Source organism: Cladophialophora psammophila (assembly GCF_000585535.1).
Source record: "Cladophialophora psammophila CBS 110553 chromosome Unknown aczJe-supercont1.3, whole genome shotgun sequence".
Classification (NCBI taxonomy): Eukaryota; Fungi; Ascomycota; class Eurotiomycetes; order Chaetothyriales; family Herpotrichiellaceae; genus Cladophialophora; species Cladophialophora psammophila.
In genome coordinates this window covers 1,340,808-1,354,063 of record NW_006912924.1, presented here as the reverse complement: position 1 = coordinate 1,354,063, position 13,256 = coordinate 1,340,808, and the positions used below count along the sequence as shown (strand labels likewise).

Sequence of the window (13,256 nt, the reverse complement as noted above, 5' to 3'; positions counted from 1 at the left end):
CTTCACCATGAGCGCCCTCCGACTGTCCCGTGCAGCGCTGCGCGCCAGGTCTGCAATCATCCTGAAGCCCATTCAACGAAGAGGGTACGCCGAGGCCGTCTCCGACAAAATAAAGCTCTCCCTGGCCCTCCCTCACCAGGTACGTCCGCCCGAGACCTGCTGGTCTGCAAAGCGAGAGAAGAAAGGATGCATGCTTTGGCTCGAGGAGTTGAACTGACAATATGGTCGATACTTAGTCTATCTATTCCTCACAAGACGTGTACGTTGTTGAACCGCTCCGGAACCCGAGCATCCCAATTCGAACCCCTCGATAGTGGCCCCAGCTGACAACCATACCTCCAGTGTACAAGTGAACATTCCCGCCGAGTCTGGAGAAATGGGTATCCTTGCACAGCACGTCCCATCCATTGAGCAGCTGAAACCCGGCTTGGTCGAAATCATCGAGGAGAGTGGTGGAAACAAGCAATTTTTCCGTACGTCTCACATCTAGAACATGAGGTCGGCAACCTGGGGTGTGGGAATCAACAGCTGACACCGGACACTTCGCTGGCAGTTTCGGGAGGTTTCGCCGTCGTCCAACCGGATTCCGTGCTAAGCATAAACGCCGTGGAAGGGTTTCCCCTTGAGGATTTCAGCGAAGAGGCGATCAAGTCACAAATAGCGGAGGCTCAGAAGATTGCTAGTGGAAGCGGAAGCGAGCAAGACATTGCCGAGGCCAAGATCGAGCTCGAGGTGAGATTATACACAGTACCAATGGTCTCTTTGGGAGGAAGATGGATATGCTGACGCTGCATTTTCTTCGCTACACAGGTTCTCGAATCATTGCAGGCGGCAATGAAGTAAGAATTTGACTCACTACGCTTTGTACATATAGAGTAAGGCGGAGGGAAAACCACAAAGGGCTGCTGTCAGGTCTCAGATGACTTGAATTGCAATATCCATTCCATGTGCTCCTGGACTTTGTTCACTTTTCTCTATGCCCTACAGTGTTTCAGCATCGGGTGAGCTGCCTTCGCTCGGGGAGGCCGCATCGAACCAAATCCCGCTCTTGCATAGCGAAAGACACCAGATCATGCTGCCCTTGGGTGCACATCCCTTCTGAAATCTCGATCAGTGCCGCTCACGCTCCTGCCATGTCGGAGTCTTGCTTCCTGCACCACAACCTCCGGTCAGGAACGATCATTTCCCTCTCTTCTCTCATGGCAAATCCGTTTTGTTAGCTAACCTTATCATTTACCTCTCCCTCTAAAGCGCCGTGGTCACCATGACAGGTCCCATATCACCATAGCCACCCTACTCATCTCCGAACATGGATAGCTCACAGAGGTCTGGGCTTTCATCTCGCCTCAACCACGCCACATTGCTAACGAATTTGCAGTCCACAAGGTGGCACAGTGGCCAGCCGTATTCGAGCGTTCCAGGACGTCCACCGACTCGAGACAAGAATCCCATCCTTCCATCTCCCTCCTCGCATTCTCTTCCAAGCCACAGAGTCTGGTTTCTTCTCTGATCGAGGACGGAGGGAAGACTTCAGTTTCGCCTCTCCGGCTGGACGAACATCCAGAGATAGCAACGAAAGTATCCGAGGCAACGTATGTCTTCCCACAGCCTCCATTTTCTACAAGGGACCAAAGAATTGCGAGCAAGGAGATAATCAGGAGACCCTCCCGCTTCGCCCTTTCACCAGCATGGACGGGCCTGTCGAAGAAAGAACCCCTTCCCGGCGGCCAACCCTGCGGCAAGACAGCCATCGGCTCCGTCGACGACAACATCGATCAATGGAAAACGTAACAGATGATCCTGCTCTCGAGATTGCAATGGCTAGATCTCGGCTTCGCTCCATTGCTCCGAAAGAACAAGCTGTTCGGGAAGAGCCATCACGCGGCCGCTCGTACACCTTGGACGAGCTGAATATTATGCTGGATGACGCCATCAAAGATAGCTCTCCCAAACCTGATGTCTCTTCCGATGAGCAGCCTGCCAATCTCGCCCCAAAACCCGGTTTCGTTCTCCGTCGAGCATCTACCCGGCAAGATCGTGGTCGGTCGCGATCTCGTGCGCGGCAATCCCGGAGAAGCACCGAATCTGTTGTGCCCCGGAGCAGCGAGGAATCAACGCGAGTAGAGTACGAGGGGGAGGAGAAGACGCAACAGCAAGACAGTGGCGGCAAAGGAACTGACAAGCCAGAGTCCCCTGCTGCTCCGCGGCTGAAACCACTTGCCGACCAAACCAGTGAATTGAGTCCTGTAAAGCAGAGAGCTGCCATGTTTGAAAGCCTCAGCAAAAAGACGACAGGCCATGAACGAGTTTGTCAGCATTTTGGGCACGAGCATGACCGATTTTATCAGCATCAGCATCAGCATTACCACCCTCCTCCACGCAAGGAGACAAAAAAGATCCACCGAATCAAATTTGGAGACACGATTGAGGAAAGACCAGGCACACCCTTGATTCCCCTGACCCTGCCAACACTCGTCACACAAGAGAAGACCAGCAGGCCTCCAAGTACACTGCAAAAGGAACATTTTGACGTTGAACTCCCTGTGCCTGTTGAAGAAGAGGCCAGAAGTGATGACGTTTGCAAGGAGGAGAGGAAGCCTTCATTAACTTGGCCTTTCAGATGGAGCATTTTTAACAAGGGAAGTTCTTTGCCACCTCAGGAGACCGATACCTCTTCTGGTGATGCAGATGCAAAGGACGAACATTATCCGACAACTCGACACAATATTGTTCGAAGCAAAGTTCAGGAGATACTGCAAGCTGCGAACGAGAAAGACGATGCAGAGCAGCGACGCCGGGACGCAGAGAGGGAACGTCTCAGTCGAAGACCGACTCGAGCTCAACTACCACGAAGGCAGACAGAAGCAAAGCGTGACGAGACGAAACAAGAGAAGACGGCTGACCCGACGCCAATGGAAGCTCCAACGAAGGAGATGTTTCGAAGTCTGAAATTCCCTGCAGAGACCGGCGACAACAAGCCAGGCCCCAGGACTCCTCTTCAGCGTGCTATGTCAGAGAAACAGGTACTGGCACCGCCCACACGGGCTGGTCCAGACAGCGAGTCAGGAGCAAGCCCACAGAAACCCGCTCTTCAGACTCCCATTCGGGGAAGATCCATCTCTGCCCATCGGCCTTCGTTTGGGAGACAGACAAACTCTGTACAGCAACAGTTCAATCTCAGCCCTGGGCCGAGCCGCAGTGGTTCTAAACAGCGTCAGGGCGTAAAAGTCGAGGTGGAGATTCGTGATAGCCCAGAGCGTGAGGCGCGGGAGAGGGGTGACAAGATTGTCATTATCAGAGCGGATGTTTCAGAGATGGACGATGAGGGGAGATGATTGAGGAACAGGTTATCCAAGAATGGGTAGAAGGACGGGATAGACTTTAGCAAGATGCATGGCTTTGGGGCGAGTGAAACGGTGTAAGGGTTTATATGGAATGGGTGAAGAGTGACATGGGTACTGGTAGCAAAAAAGCAAAGGAGGGATGCGGGTCGGTTTGGTATAGGTACAATTATCTTTTAACAAGCACCAAATGCCGCATGCCTTTGGAGCATGAATTCACACTCAAATGATGGGCCTGCAAAGCCACGGTCTGATTTATATCGATTCATCCACGGAGCTTCCAAGTGGCAATGGACACATCACTACGGGGTGCGTCGGATATAACATGCTGTCAGCTCGACCAACTGTGTAGAGTGCCTTGTTTATGGACATTTCCAGCCATGATCCCGTAAGGACTTTGACGTCCAGCAATTCTCGTTTGTTCGTTCGTTCGTTCGTTCGTTCGTTAACGGGACCCATTCTGGCGTGAGTACCCAGGCACTCAACTCCGCATTCCCACCGTCCATACACACTTTGGCGTCGAGAGAGAGCTGGGGAGATGGCGACTTAGGATCAGGGCGCGCTTCCCGAGTAGGTACCTCGCGAATACGGAGGATTGATTCACTATCCAGGGGGGAGAGCAGCGCGTTGGTCACGGGAAATTCGTCGACGAGGCCAGTAGGAGGACATGCTTGCTCCATCAGTCAATCAATCGATCGATCGATCGATTGACATACATGACATAGATCAAATATCTTGTTTTTTTTTTTTGCAGAAGGCCACCCCGTGTGAAACATTGTGATATCCTCGTCGTACCTGATGCCAGCAGACTGATTGTTCTCAACAGGTCCTCGACTCGAACTGGACCCCCGACAAAATCTCGTACCGCACTCCATGTCACACAGTCAAATCTAGCTACTCAGACAACAAGACCCTTCATCTTTAGCTAGGTCAGGTCACATGGACCCTTGCCATTGCGAGCTAGCTCATCCACCGTTTCTTTCTCTTTCGCCGCAGGTTGTTGTTATTCTTGAAGGGCGCGTAGACCAAAACCCAACGCTCAAGCAACGTCCACGCTGCTTCTTGCTCTTCGACGTCATTGCTCTCTAGCTCTTCCTCGCCTCCCGAGAAGCCCTTTGATCGCAGTAGCAGTCACAGGGCTGGTGACCAAAGCACACATGATGCCGAAGAACAAGAATATCCCGAGAGCAATGTATATGCCTGTGGTGTAGGCAGAGGATGGCGGTGAGGTGATGGTGGTGTTTACACTTGCGGACGTGGACGTCTCGGTCGAAGTTGGCAGAGGGCTGTAGGGTACAGTAGAAGGAGGGAATGAGAGTGGCGATGATGTGAGAACGGTGGTCATCGACAGGGACGAGGCAGACAATGGCGGTGGAGGAGTCGAGTTTGAGCTCCCCACCGCCGTTGAGCTTGCACTGGTGGGCAGATCGACCTCGTTTACAGTTGTGGGTGTCGGATCTCGGTCTGATGTTGTTTGTGAATCTTCACTTCGCCATTGGACCCACGAAGCCGCGATGGACGGATCGGCCGACGTGATGGATTGGGCGAGGAACGTGTGGTCCATGATGCCCATAACTGATTTGCTGAACCTGAATCTTCTGGGTGACTGAAGGTCGGTCGCAATCACGCCGTGGCTGGAGGGACGACAGGGAGGATGCCACGGAGAGAAGGAGCTCAAGTTGCTATTCTGTATCCGTGCCATTGGGGACGTTCAAGGGACTGTCGTGATGAGCTTCGCAAGGAAGGCACGACTTGAGTGGAAAAAGTGAGACAGGGAAGTCGCGTCAAAAGAAGAATTGGTGGTGTGCCACTGGTTGAGATCGCCCGACTCTTTCCCGCCAGCTATTTTTCAATGAGCGCAGCTGAATTTGTGGGCGAAAAGCGAGCGTGACCCGGCAATCGCGACGGCGAAGTTGCACCTGACAATGTTGTAGTCTGCGTTGGACTGAGAGGACAGCACGACCGGAGGTGGGTTGGTAAGAGGACGAGATGATCATGACACAAAGATTGAAGAAGACGGTGATGTTCAAGAAGCCCAGTCGCTACATGGCAACAGAGCAGCAGGTGGTGGGTGAAGTGAGGACACGAGGTTGGGTATCTAGTGACGAGTGAATTAACACGGCAACGCACCCACAGTTCAAGGAGAAAGTAGAGGCCCGCTTGCACAGCTGCTGATTCATTCAATGCCGCCCTTTTGGTACTGTTTTGCTCGCTTGTGCCTTCAGTGGTTACTCATGAAGCGCGCTCGAGGGACCAATACTAGGCATCCTGTTCAAGAGCGACGTCTGTTGCTGAAGCTGGTGCGGCAGTTCCATGAGCTTCACCAGCCTCGCCCTCGCCGATCTGCCCGGTCGGCCCAGGATTTCCCAACGTTGATGGCCCGCCTGAAAGCGGATGGCCTTTCAGAGGAGCTTCGTCTTCGGCATCCATTTGTAATAAGAAAGTTTCCCACAACTCGATGAGCTGTTGACCTTGTTAGCACAGTCTTCCTCTCTTTTGAACAGCACCAACATACCTCTTTCTGAGCCTCGACAGCACCCTCCAGAAACGTCTCCACGCCGCTCTTGAAATCTTCCACTTTCTCCCGCTCAAATCTCTCCAGTTCTCCCCTCATCAATCGACCCATGTCCTCAAACAATAATCGAGCCTGGTGTGCTTTTTTCTCGGCGTCGCTAACACCGGCACCGACTTCATTCAGCTTGTCCTGTTGGCTTTTACCCTGCCGTAGAAGCTTCTCATGAGCGCTTCGTCGTTTGGCAAGTTCACTTTCTGCGGCGTGCCATGAATGGAATGCCTTCTGCCTCTGGGTGAAAGCTTGCTTCACACTGCCAATAAGTCTGATATACTCGTCCACAGTAATCCCAAGAGTCAAAACATCTTGTTGTGCTTGTCGCTCATACAGCTCTCGGATCCTCATCTGCACATCTGACAACCCTTGCAAGGGACCGGAGAAGGCGGGTGACAGGTCGACCTGAGCAAGGCTATTAACCGATGCGGCGAATTCTCCTGCCGCGGCGGCGAGACCTTTCCTTTGGTCAACAACAATGTCGACAGCCTTCATTAGGGCCTTCAGCTGGTTTTCTAAGGCGTCGAGGTAGACTCTGCGGTCATGGAACCAATCATCATGCTCAACGAACTTGCCGCTAGACGAACCAACATTGATCCCAATAGCACTCAGCATTCCCTTGTTCTGACCCAAGTCCGGCTCCCTGTTTTCCTTGTTTTTGACGTCAATGTTAAAAGCATCACTTTCGAGGAAGATTTTGAGGTCGGCATCATGGTGCAGGATCGGATGAGAGGCAATTTTGTTCAGCATTCGCTCCAAGGCTTGACGCCTTGACTCGACAAACTCGCTATCAAAACGGCCGACGGCTTGCTTCTCGGGAGGCGGAGGGACGACCACGCCCGGGTTGTTGTTATGCATTGAGTTGTATAGCCAAAGAAAATCCCGATATCGTCGTGATACGGCAAACTCAGGCTGCTTGTATGCTTTTGAGGTAGTCTGCAGCCATCAGCAGCTGTAGCATGTTCCTATTCAACTCACATACCTTTGTGCGGACTTGATACACGATGTGACTGCTAGTCAAATCCCCAACCTTGTGTGGATCGCCCACCAAGATTTCGAAGGTTGGTTTGGCGGCTTGTTCCACGCTCATACTCGATGGGGTCTGTCGGATTGGTGGAGGGATCGTCTGTGACTGAACCGGCGGCGGACCCTTGGGTCTTCCGAGAGGAAGAGTGCTATCTTCATATTCCGAACTGACAAAACCGGGTGAGGTCGCAGAAGGCTGTCGATTCACTCTTGCTGTGAGTTCTTTCCTCGGCGGAGTCGGCGCTTGATCTACAGATATGGCAGATGCTGCGGGAGCTGGCTCTGCGCCCAAGGGACCGAGAGGATCTAGGGAATCGTCCACGGCTTCGAGCTTCGTCGGTTGGACCTCGATCTTGCGAGCCGGGATTTTTCGCGATGAAGGAGGACGAGGACCAGAAGACGAGGTCGGTTTTGTGGAAGGAGGGGCTGTTTCGCAGATGAGCATGTTAAACTCAGCAACTCTTCAGACGCATATTCGTACTGTCATTTGGTTTGGCCGAGCTGGCCAGATCTTGCGGGCTATCTGACTGCGACTGAGATGGAACGTCTACCGAAATGGTCAGCGTGATCAGCGACAATACGCTCGAGAAGCAGTCGCCCTACCGCCCCATGGTGAGTCATCCATATTTGCAAGAATGAGCGTTGGAAAAGGACTATACTGTCACTGCTGATCGGGAAGGAGATGGCTATTGCCTGGACCTCTACGGAGTGCAACGCGGAGCAAAGAAGCCAAACTCGCCAATTCCGTCTGGCTTGGCACCCGCTCCCCGCTCCATCAAATGCCTACCAGCAGTCAATACCATGTATTTCGTGCCGATTGCTCCAGAAGACGTGAATTCTTTGGGCACCAGTGATCCGACCCCCTGTGCCCCTCAACGCGCTTATGGATAACGTCGCCCGGCGATTTATTGTATGGCTCGATTATCAAAGCCAATATTACAATGTGTAGCCAAACACGCAGCATGGTAATGTAATCCACGTTGACCTCTGGGCCAGTCTTTCGACACGCACATAATGTACATTAACCAGCCTGGCTCTGCTGGTCCTTCCGCTACGTAGATGTCCCGCCCAATGCGATGCAGAAATGCTCATCGTACATGTACATATTGACATTCATCCTACTTTTTCCCACCCTGTTTTGGCGGCGTCTGCTGGCTTTGTTGGCTTCTTTCCTGGCCGAATGAGCTGACGAAGTCCAACAAGTTGATGTCATCCTCGGCAAACATGTTCTGCTCCTCCTCAAATGTCGGCTCTTTTGTAGGCGCGGCTCTGGTCTCTGTTGGGGAAGAAGTGTCTGTGGTGATGGTCGCGGCGACCGAGTCCGTCTTCTTTGCCGTCTTTGAACTATCAAAGCTTGTACCGAACCGAGCTCGGAAGCTTGCCAGCCTCCCTGACTCGTCGTCTTCCACGTTCAGAAGCTCCTTGGAGGTAGGGTTCCACAAGGGAGAATTTCTGGTGTCGCGGGTCGATCTGTAGACCGGTATAGGGGAAGTCGTTCGCATGGTGAAGGCACTACCGTCGGAGAGCGTTACTAGTTGAGTAAATGTATAGGGCCGCTTCGGTCGCTTGATGAGTCGCGCATGCCGACATGCTTGACAGATATAGGTTGTAGAGGTAGTGGCCGAAGAAGCCAAGCTGGGTAACGCATTCGGTCGCAGGCAGGGCCGCAGTGCTACAGACATTCTTGTCTTCAGATGGTGTGCTCGATCGCTGCGATGGGTGAGTGTTACGGTTCGCCAATTGATTCTCCAGAACTTTGGGACGAGGCACGATGACTGAGGCTGGAATCGAGGATCAGTGAAATGGTTGTTTCTATGGAGAAGAAGGACTCAATTGAGATGGGACGACTAACTTGATCTCTGCCAAGGTGAGTAAAACCGGTACCCACGCGAGAGACCCGTGATTCGCCCCTTGTGAACCACCGAGCACTCTCCGCCGCCGCAACCGACCCCCCAGGTTTCAAGCCTGTCCAGGCCTACTGTTTAGTATCCAATGCAACTTGAACTGGTTGAGCTTTGGCAGTTCTCCGGGTAGAAGTTGCACAGGCCACGAAGCTCGGCCTCACCAGCCATTTCCAACCCAGCGGAAGCCTGCTGTTGTTGAACTGCGAGAGCGGCTTCTACCTCCTCTCGTCGCTTGATCTGCTTCTTGAGTTTGGCAGTTTGAGCTTGAAGCAGGATTCTCAGACACTACTCGGCCTCAGCAGCTGTTGCTTCTGCGTTCTTAAATTCCTCGTCTTTGCCGGCAATAACGCTGGTGAGTTGGGCTACTTCTGCTTGTAGTCGAGGGATGTCGCTATTTGCTTCCACGCCCTTCTGCTCCACTGACCACTTCACTTATACTTACCAGTTGTATCCAACACTAACTCTTAGTTTATTGGCGACCTACATGACGGGTTGAGACGACTCCAGCCACGGCACCTATCCGCAAGCGCAATTCAGCGCAGGGATATCTGTCCGGGCCAGCCTCGTGTGCTGCCGCTGTATTGTTTGTCTGAACATGGGCAAAGCAAACTGTTGATCTCCATTTCAAGTCAGGTAAGACCTGCCATGCCACGCAAACCTTATGAAGCCAGCACACGCAGCCACATGCCATCCCGGTCAATCGTCTCTATGGACTCGTGTGCTGTCCCGGATGCGAAGCTTGTTGAAGAAGTAGCAGGGGCATGCGGCTGCAAGGAGCACGTGGCAAGCACACTACTTCAGGTAAGTCCCGAGACAACTCTCCCTGGACAAACATGGTATTTGGCTTTACAAATACGCGAATCACGAACTACGCTCCTGGCGACAACCTCCCAAACTTTAAAGAGACTCTTGGGAGAACACCAATGTGGCACTTTCGCTCTCGGCCAACACGATTTATTGCTTTGATTCGGAGCGCTTGATTGGACATTTCAAACCAGTACTTCCCCATCTAACGAAGAGCGCTATGAGCTTGAAAGGAGTCCGCAGGAGCATACAGCAACTCACGAGGCCAATGGTGAACATATCGCAAATAATCAGGAAGAACATTGCCCTCTGTACGGACAAGAAGGCCGAGCTCAAAGACAAACGAATTACCGGCCTAGCGCTCCGCGCCAATCTTCACGTTGCAGTCTCTGTAACAAGGTATCTCATTCGCGTACGAGGCCACGAATAGAGATATGCCGCTCAGTGTGAGGGGGCAACCATATCAATGCGAGCCGTCGCCGACCCGTGGTTCCCGGCCAGTGAACCCTCAACAAGAAGGAAAAAACCTTTTCTCTAGTTTTGCATACGAATATCTTCGGCTCTATGTAGCTGCAACACCTCTCAGAATCGCGGTCGATGGCTTGACGTTCGGTTAGAAGTTTGATTGTCGCTAAATCTCCTTTGGGCAACAGAGCAGCTTCATTTGATAGGGGGACCTCACCGAGGCCTGGTACATGGTGGCTGCAGTGCCCAAGTCCAAACAAGTTAAATCATCCTCCTAGACGGTGCTTAGGGCGGACTATCTGCTTAATAAGCGTTCTTAGGGGAGTACTGGGTAAGTCGAACCAACTCCCTAGGTGCTGAGCAGAGATGGCCAATATTATCTCGGGGCAAACAACCTTCGGATTGATATGCAAAAGATTTTCCTCCTCAGCTCTTCACCAGTGACGATAAAGGCACTTTACATGCATATTGAGTATCTGAGGCCATCAGGAAAAGTACCACGCCGTACGTTCACTATGCGACCATGGCAAAGATCACTTTTCATTTCCTCCCCGTGAGGACCACGACCCTCAAGCGGACGAAGCGCGACGCCGAACTCACTGATGCCGAAGCCAAGTCCCATGCTCGGCGCTCCTCGCACGTCCTGGCCAGACATCCCAAGCACAGGGTCCGCGGGCATTCAAAGGCCGGGTCGCAGTCCGTTTTGCGGCTCACAGCAAGTTCAAGTGTGAGCCTTTCCTGACAGTTTTCAAGCGCCCCTGGGGGATTGGGCCAACTACTGACACGCGGCTTGCTGCTCGCCGGGTATAGAAACCGGAAAACATGTCTGCCAATGGCATCCAGGGCCAGGTTTCGGGGAGAATGCTCGCCCATGTACCGCCCAGTATTGGGGACTCGGCCGGATGCGATCCTTTCGTCCGCTTTCCCTGCGCGACTGGTTCAGTCGAGCACAAGTTGTTCCATTTCCGTCAGCCTCAAGGCTCCTTCTCTTCCTCCTTTCTCTTGGTTGTCCAACTCAACTGACTGAGGGGCGCGTCCATAGTCATGTCTTACGTGCCGGGCAGATTCTACGGCACGAAACCCTGGGCGGCCTACGACGTGCTGCGAGACTCGGTGATGCCCGAGATACTGACGGGGAGTGCCTACATGTCTCTTGCCCTGTACGTGGCCGCATCCATCGTCAACACGCTCAAGCCACAGCCCGAGTTCTCTGAAGAGTGGATGCTCGCGCGTCAGTCGACAAACTATCGGCTGTTGAGACAACTGCTGAGAAGCCAGCAGGGCTACCCCTGGGACTGGGCGATAACATGCGTGGTCGTTGCGGGCTACGCCGATGCCATGGCCGGGCAGGCCGAGAGGGGTCGTAAGCATACAAAAGCCGGTCTCGACATGCTCCAGGATTTTCGAAACCTTCAGCGAATGAGGCTCTCATCGGGATCCATCGCCTTCAAAGCTTTCCTGCAAACCGGTGTCCCCATGATGTTTACGACCAGTGCTTCGCTTGAGACAGCAATGTGCAACGTGTGCCAGAATCTGCGACGGATCCAATCTTGGACCCGCATCAGGCGGAACTCCCCTTGCTCCAGCACCCATTGCCAGTATCACTCCCTCGAGGTGGCTGCGAGTCACGATTCTACGAAGGCCGCAGCCAGCTCTGGCGGACAGTGCCATTACTGGGCGACACGAGAGCTTGCTCTAGGATCGACGACGGCGATGGGCCGCCTCCTGGCGCCCAAGTTGGTCAAAATGCCCGTTTCGGACGAGAGGCTGTTGATGGCAAGTATCTATGCTCTGAATGGCGTCCTCTGTAACCTGCAAGATGACGACAGCACGGCAGAGAGATTCCTAGGCGAGATTGGGGAGATGATCGCCAACAGTCTGGAGGAAGGCGTGGATCTAAGTGTGCCCCCGCGATTTGCCATGCAGAATTGCATCCACATCATCATCGCGTGCGCCGAGAGACACGGCTTGTGGCCCTATCGCGGTCCCGCCCAGCCCCTGCCTGCGATGCGCACGTGGGAGGCGCTCGAGTTCGTGGAGATCATGATGCTGATCCGCCCTGAGAAGCAGCACGAGATAATGGATGCAATGCGCCGTTGGCTCTGCTGGGAGTTGGAATCCCACGAGACGACGGAAACTCTTCTCTTCGCGGACGAACGGGAGCTGGAAGAATTCAAGCGTGAGATTATCGCCAACTGGGGAGATCAGCAGCGGCAGAAGAATCAGGAAAAGGAGAAGCATGTGAGCGCGGAGTCGAGGGAAACGGACCCCAAGCCTTGACTATTTCATTATCGAAGAGCCGTTTCAACAGCGGGACAAGGCGAAAGGATATAGGGAAAAGGCTCGAAGGAGACATCCGGGGTAGGGCGCCCTCATGAGAGCAAACGGTACGGTGAAAATGGACGGTATCCAACACGCAGAGCTCGATCAAGAAAGAGAAGAGGCATTGTCCATTGATTTTGCCGCTCCATGGGTTTTCCCAATCCTTCAACAGAGACCTCATATCAGTAAAGTTGGGTTTTAACACACACAACTAGGCGCCACAACCTTAACATTCTTGGTAAGGATTATTTTTTCCCCTTTCTTTCGATGTGAAAGATGCTGATTGGTGGATCAGTCTAAATTGCTGGTTTCAAGCAGGGCAATAACCCAAGGGGTGGGCTGTCTGGTGGTTTCTTGGTGTGGGCATTGGACGCATTTCAGACGCTCCCCAAGTCAACTTTCAAACCCAACCCTGCTTGCTTGTTTTCCTCTTCGAATACCTTCTCCTAGATCGTCATCCCCTGATGCGTGGCGCCGGTGAAAGAAGAGAGTGCGGGCACGATATCAGAATCGTTTCGCAGATGAACCTCAATCCCGCCATACCGTGCAGAAAGTGAAAGCCGAATTTTCTTGTTGTATTTCTGAGGGCAAGGTAGCTAGCTAGAAGTGACTGCTGTCTGGACTGCTTTCAGTTTCGGTGGTTTGGTTAACTGGTCTAGAGTCAATCCCAACCCGACCTCCGGCCCTCCGAGAGATTATTTGGATTGTTTTTATTTGTCCTTTTGGACCTTGCTGGTGGTGGTGGCTAATGGAAATTATCAGTAGCTTCGGCATCTTAAGTCTCGTTAGTTGGACTGCCTGACAGGCACTTCTGTCAGGATTTCCGGT

The 13,256-nt window shown here is 53.0% G+C and overlaps 6 protein-coding genes across 6 annotated transcripts; 3 read left to right on the top strand and 3 right to left on the bottom strand.

Annotated features, from left to right (window-relative positions):
* Nucleotides 1-7: 7 nt before the first annotated feature.
* On the top strand, nucleotides 8-843 carry A1O5_02674 (ATP synthase subunit delta, mitochondrial; the record flags this gene model as incomplete). Its single annotated transcript, XM_007743288.1, has 5 exons — nucleotides 8-139; nucleotides 237-259; nucleotides 343-473; nucleotides 554-732; nucleotides 811-843. 5 exons carry the CDS (start codon nucleotides 8-10, stop codon nucleotides 841-843), a joined length of 498 nt encoding a protein of 165 aa, XP_007741478.1.
* An 845-nt stretch (nucleotides 844-1,688) lies between these two features.
* Nucleotides 1,689-3,335, top strand: A1O5_02673 (uncharacterized protein; the record flags this gene model as incomplete). Its single annotated transcript, XM_007743287.1, has 1 exon — nucleotides 1,689-3,335. One exon carries the CDS (start codon nucleotides 1,689-1,691, stop codon nucleotides 3,333-3,335), a length of 1,647 nt encoding a protein of 548 aa, XP_007741477.1.
* A 1,081-nt stretch (nucleotides 3,336-4,416) lies between these two features.
* On the bottom strand, nucleotides 4,417-4,905 carry A1O5_02672 (uncharacterized protein; the record flags this gene model as incomplete). Its single annotated transcript, XM_007743286.1, has 1 exon — nucleotides 4,417-4,905. The coding sequence occupies one exon, from the start codon at nucleotides 4,903-4,905 to the stop codon at nucleotides 4,417-4,419; it is 489 nt and encodes a 162-aa protein (XP_007741476.1).
* Nucleotides 4,906-5,600: 695 nt separating this feature from the next.
* A1O5_02671 (uncharacterized protein) lies at nucleotides 5,601-7,378 on the bottom strand (the record flags this gene model as incomplete). The annotated part of the gene is made up of 3 exons (XM_007743285.1): nucleotides 5,601-5,804; nucleotides 5,857-6,843; nucleotides 6,890-7,378. 3 exons carry the CDS (start codon nucleotides 7,376-7,378, stop codon nucleotides 5,601-5,603), a joined length of 1,680 nt encoding a protein of 559 aa, XP_007741475.1.
* Nucleotides 7,379-8,051: 673 nt separating this feature from the next.
* Nucleotides 8,052-8,615, bottom strand: A1O5_02670 (uncharacterized protein; the record flags this gene model as incomplete). The annotated part of the gene is made up of 1 exon (XM_007743284.1): nucleotides 8,052-8,615. One exon carries the CDS (start codon nucleotides 8,613-8,615, stop codon nucleotides 8,052-8,054), a length of 564 nt encoding a protein of 187 aa, XP_007741474.1.
* A 2,535-nt stretch (nucleotides 8,616-11,150) lies between these two features.
* Nucleotides 11,151-12,386, top strand: A1O5_02669 (uncharacterized protein; the record flags this gene model as incomplete). The annotated part of the gene is made up of 1 exon (XM_007743283.1): nucleotides 11,151-12,386. One exon carries the CDS (start codon nucleotides 11,151-11,153, stop codon nucleotides 12,384-12,386), a length of 1,236 nt encoding a protein of 411 aa, XP_007741473.1.
* Nucleotides 12,387-13,256: the final 870 nt, after the last annotated feature.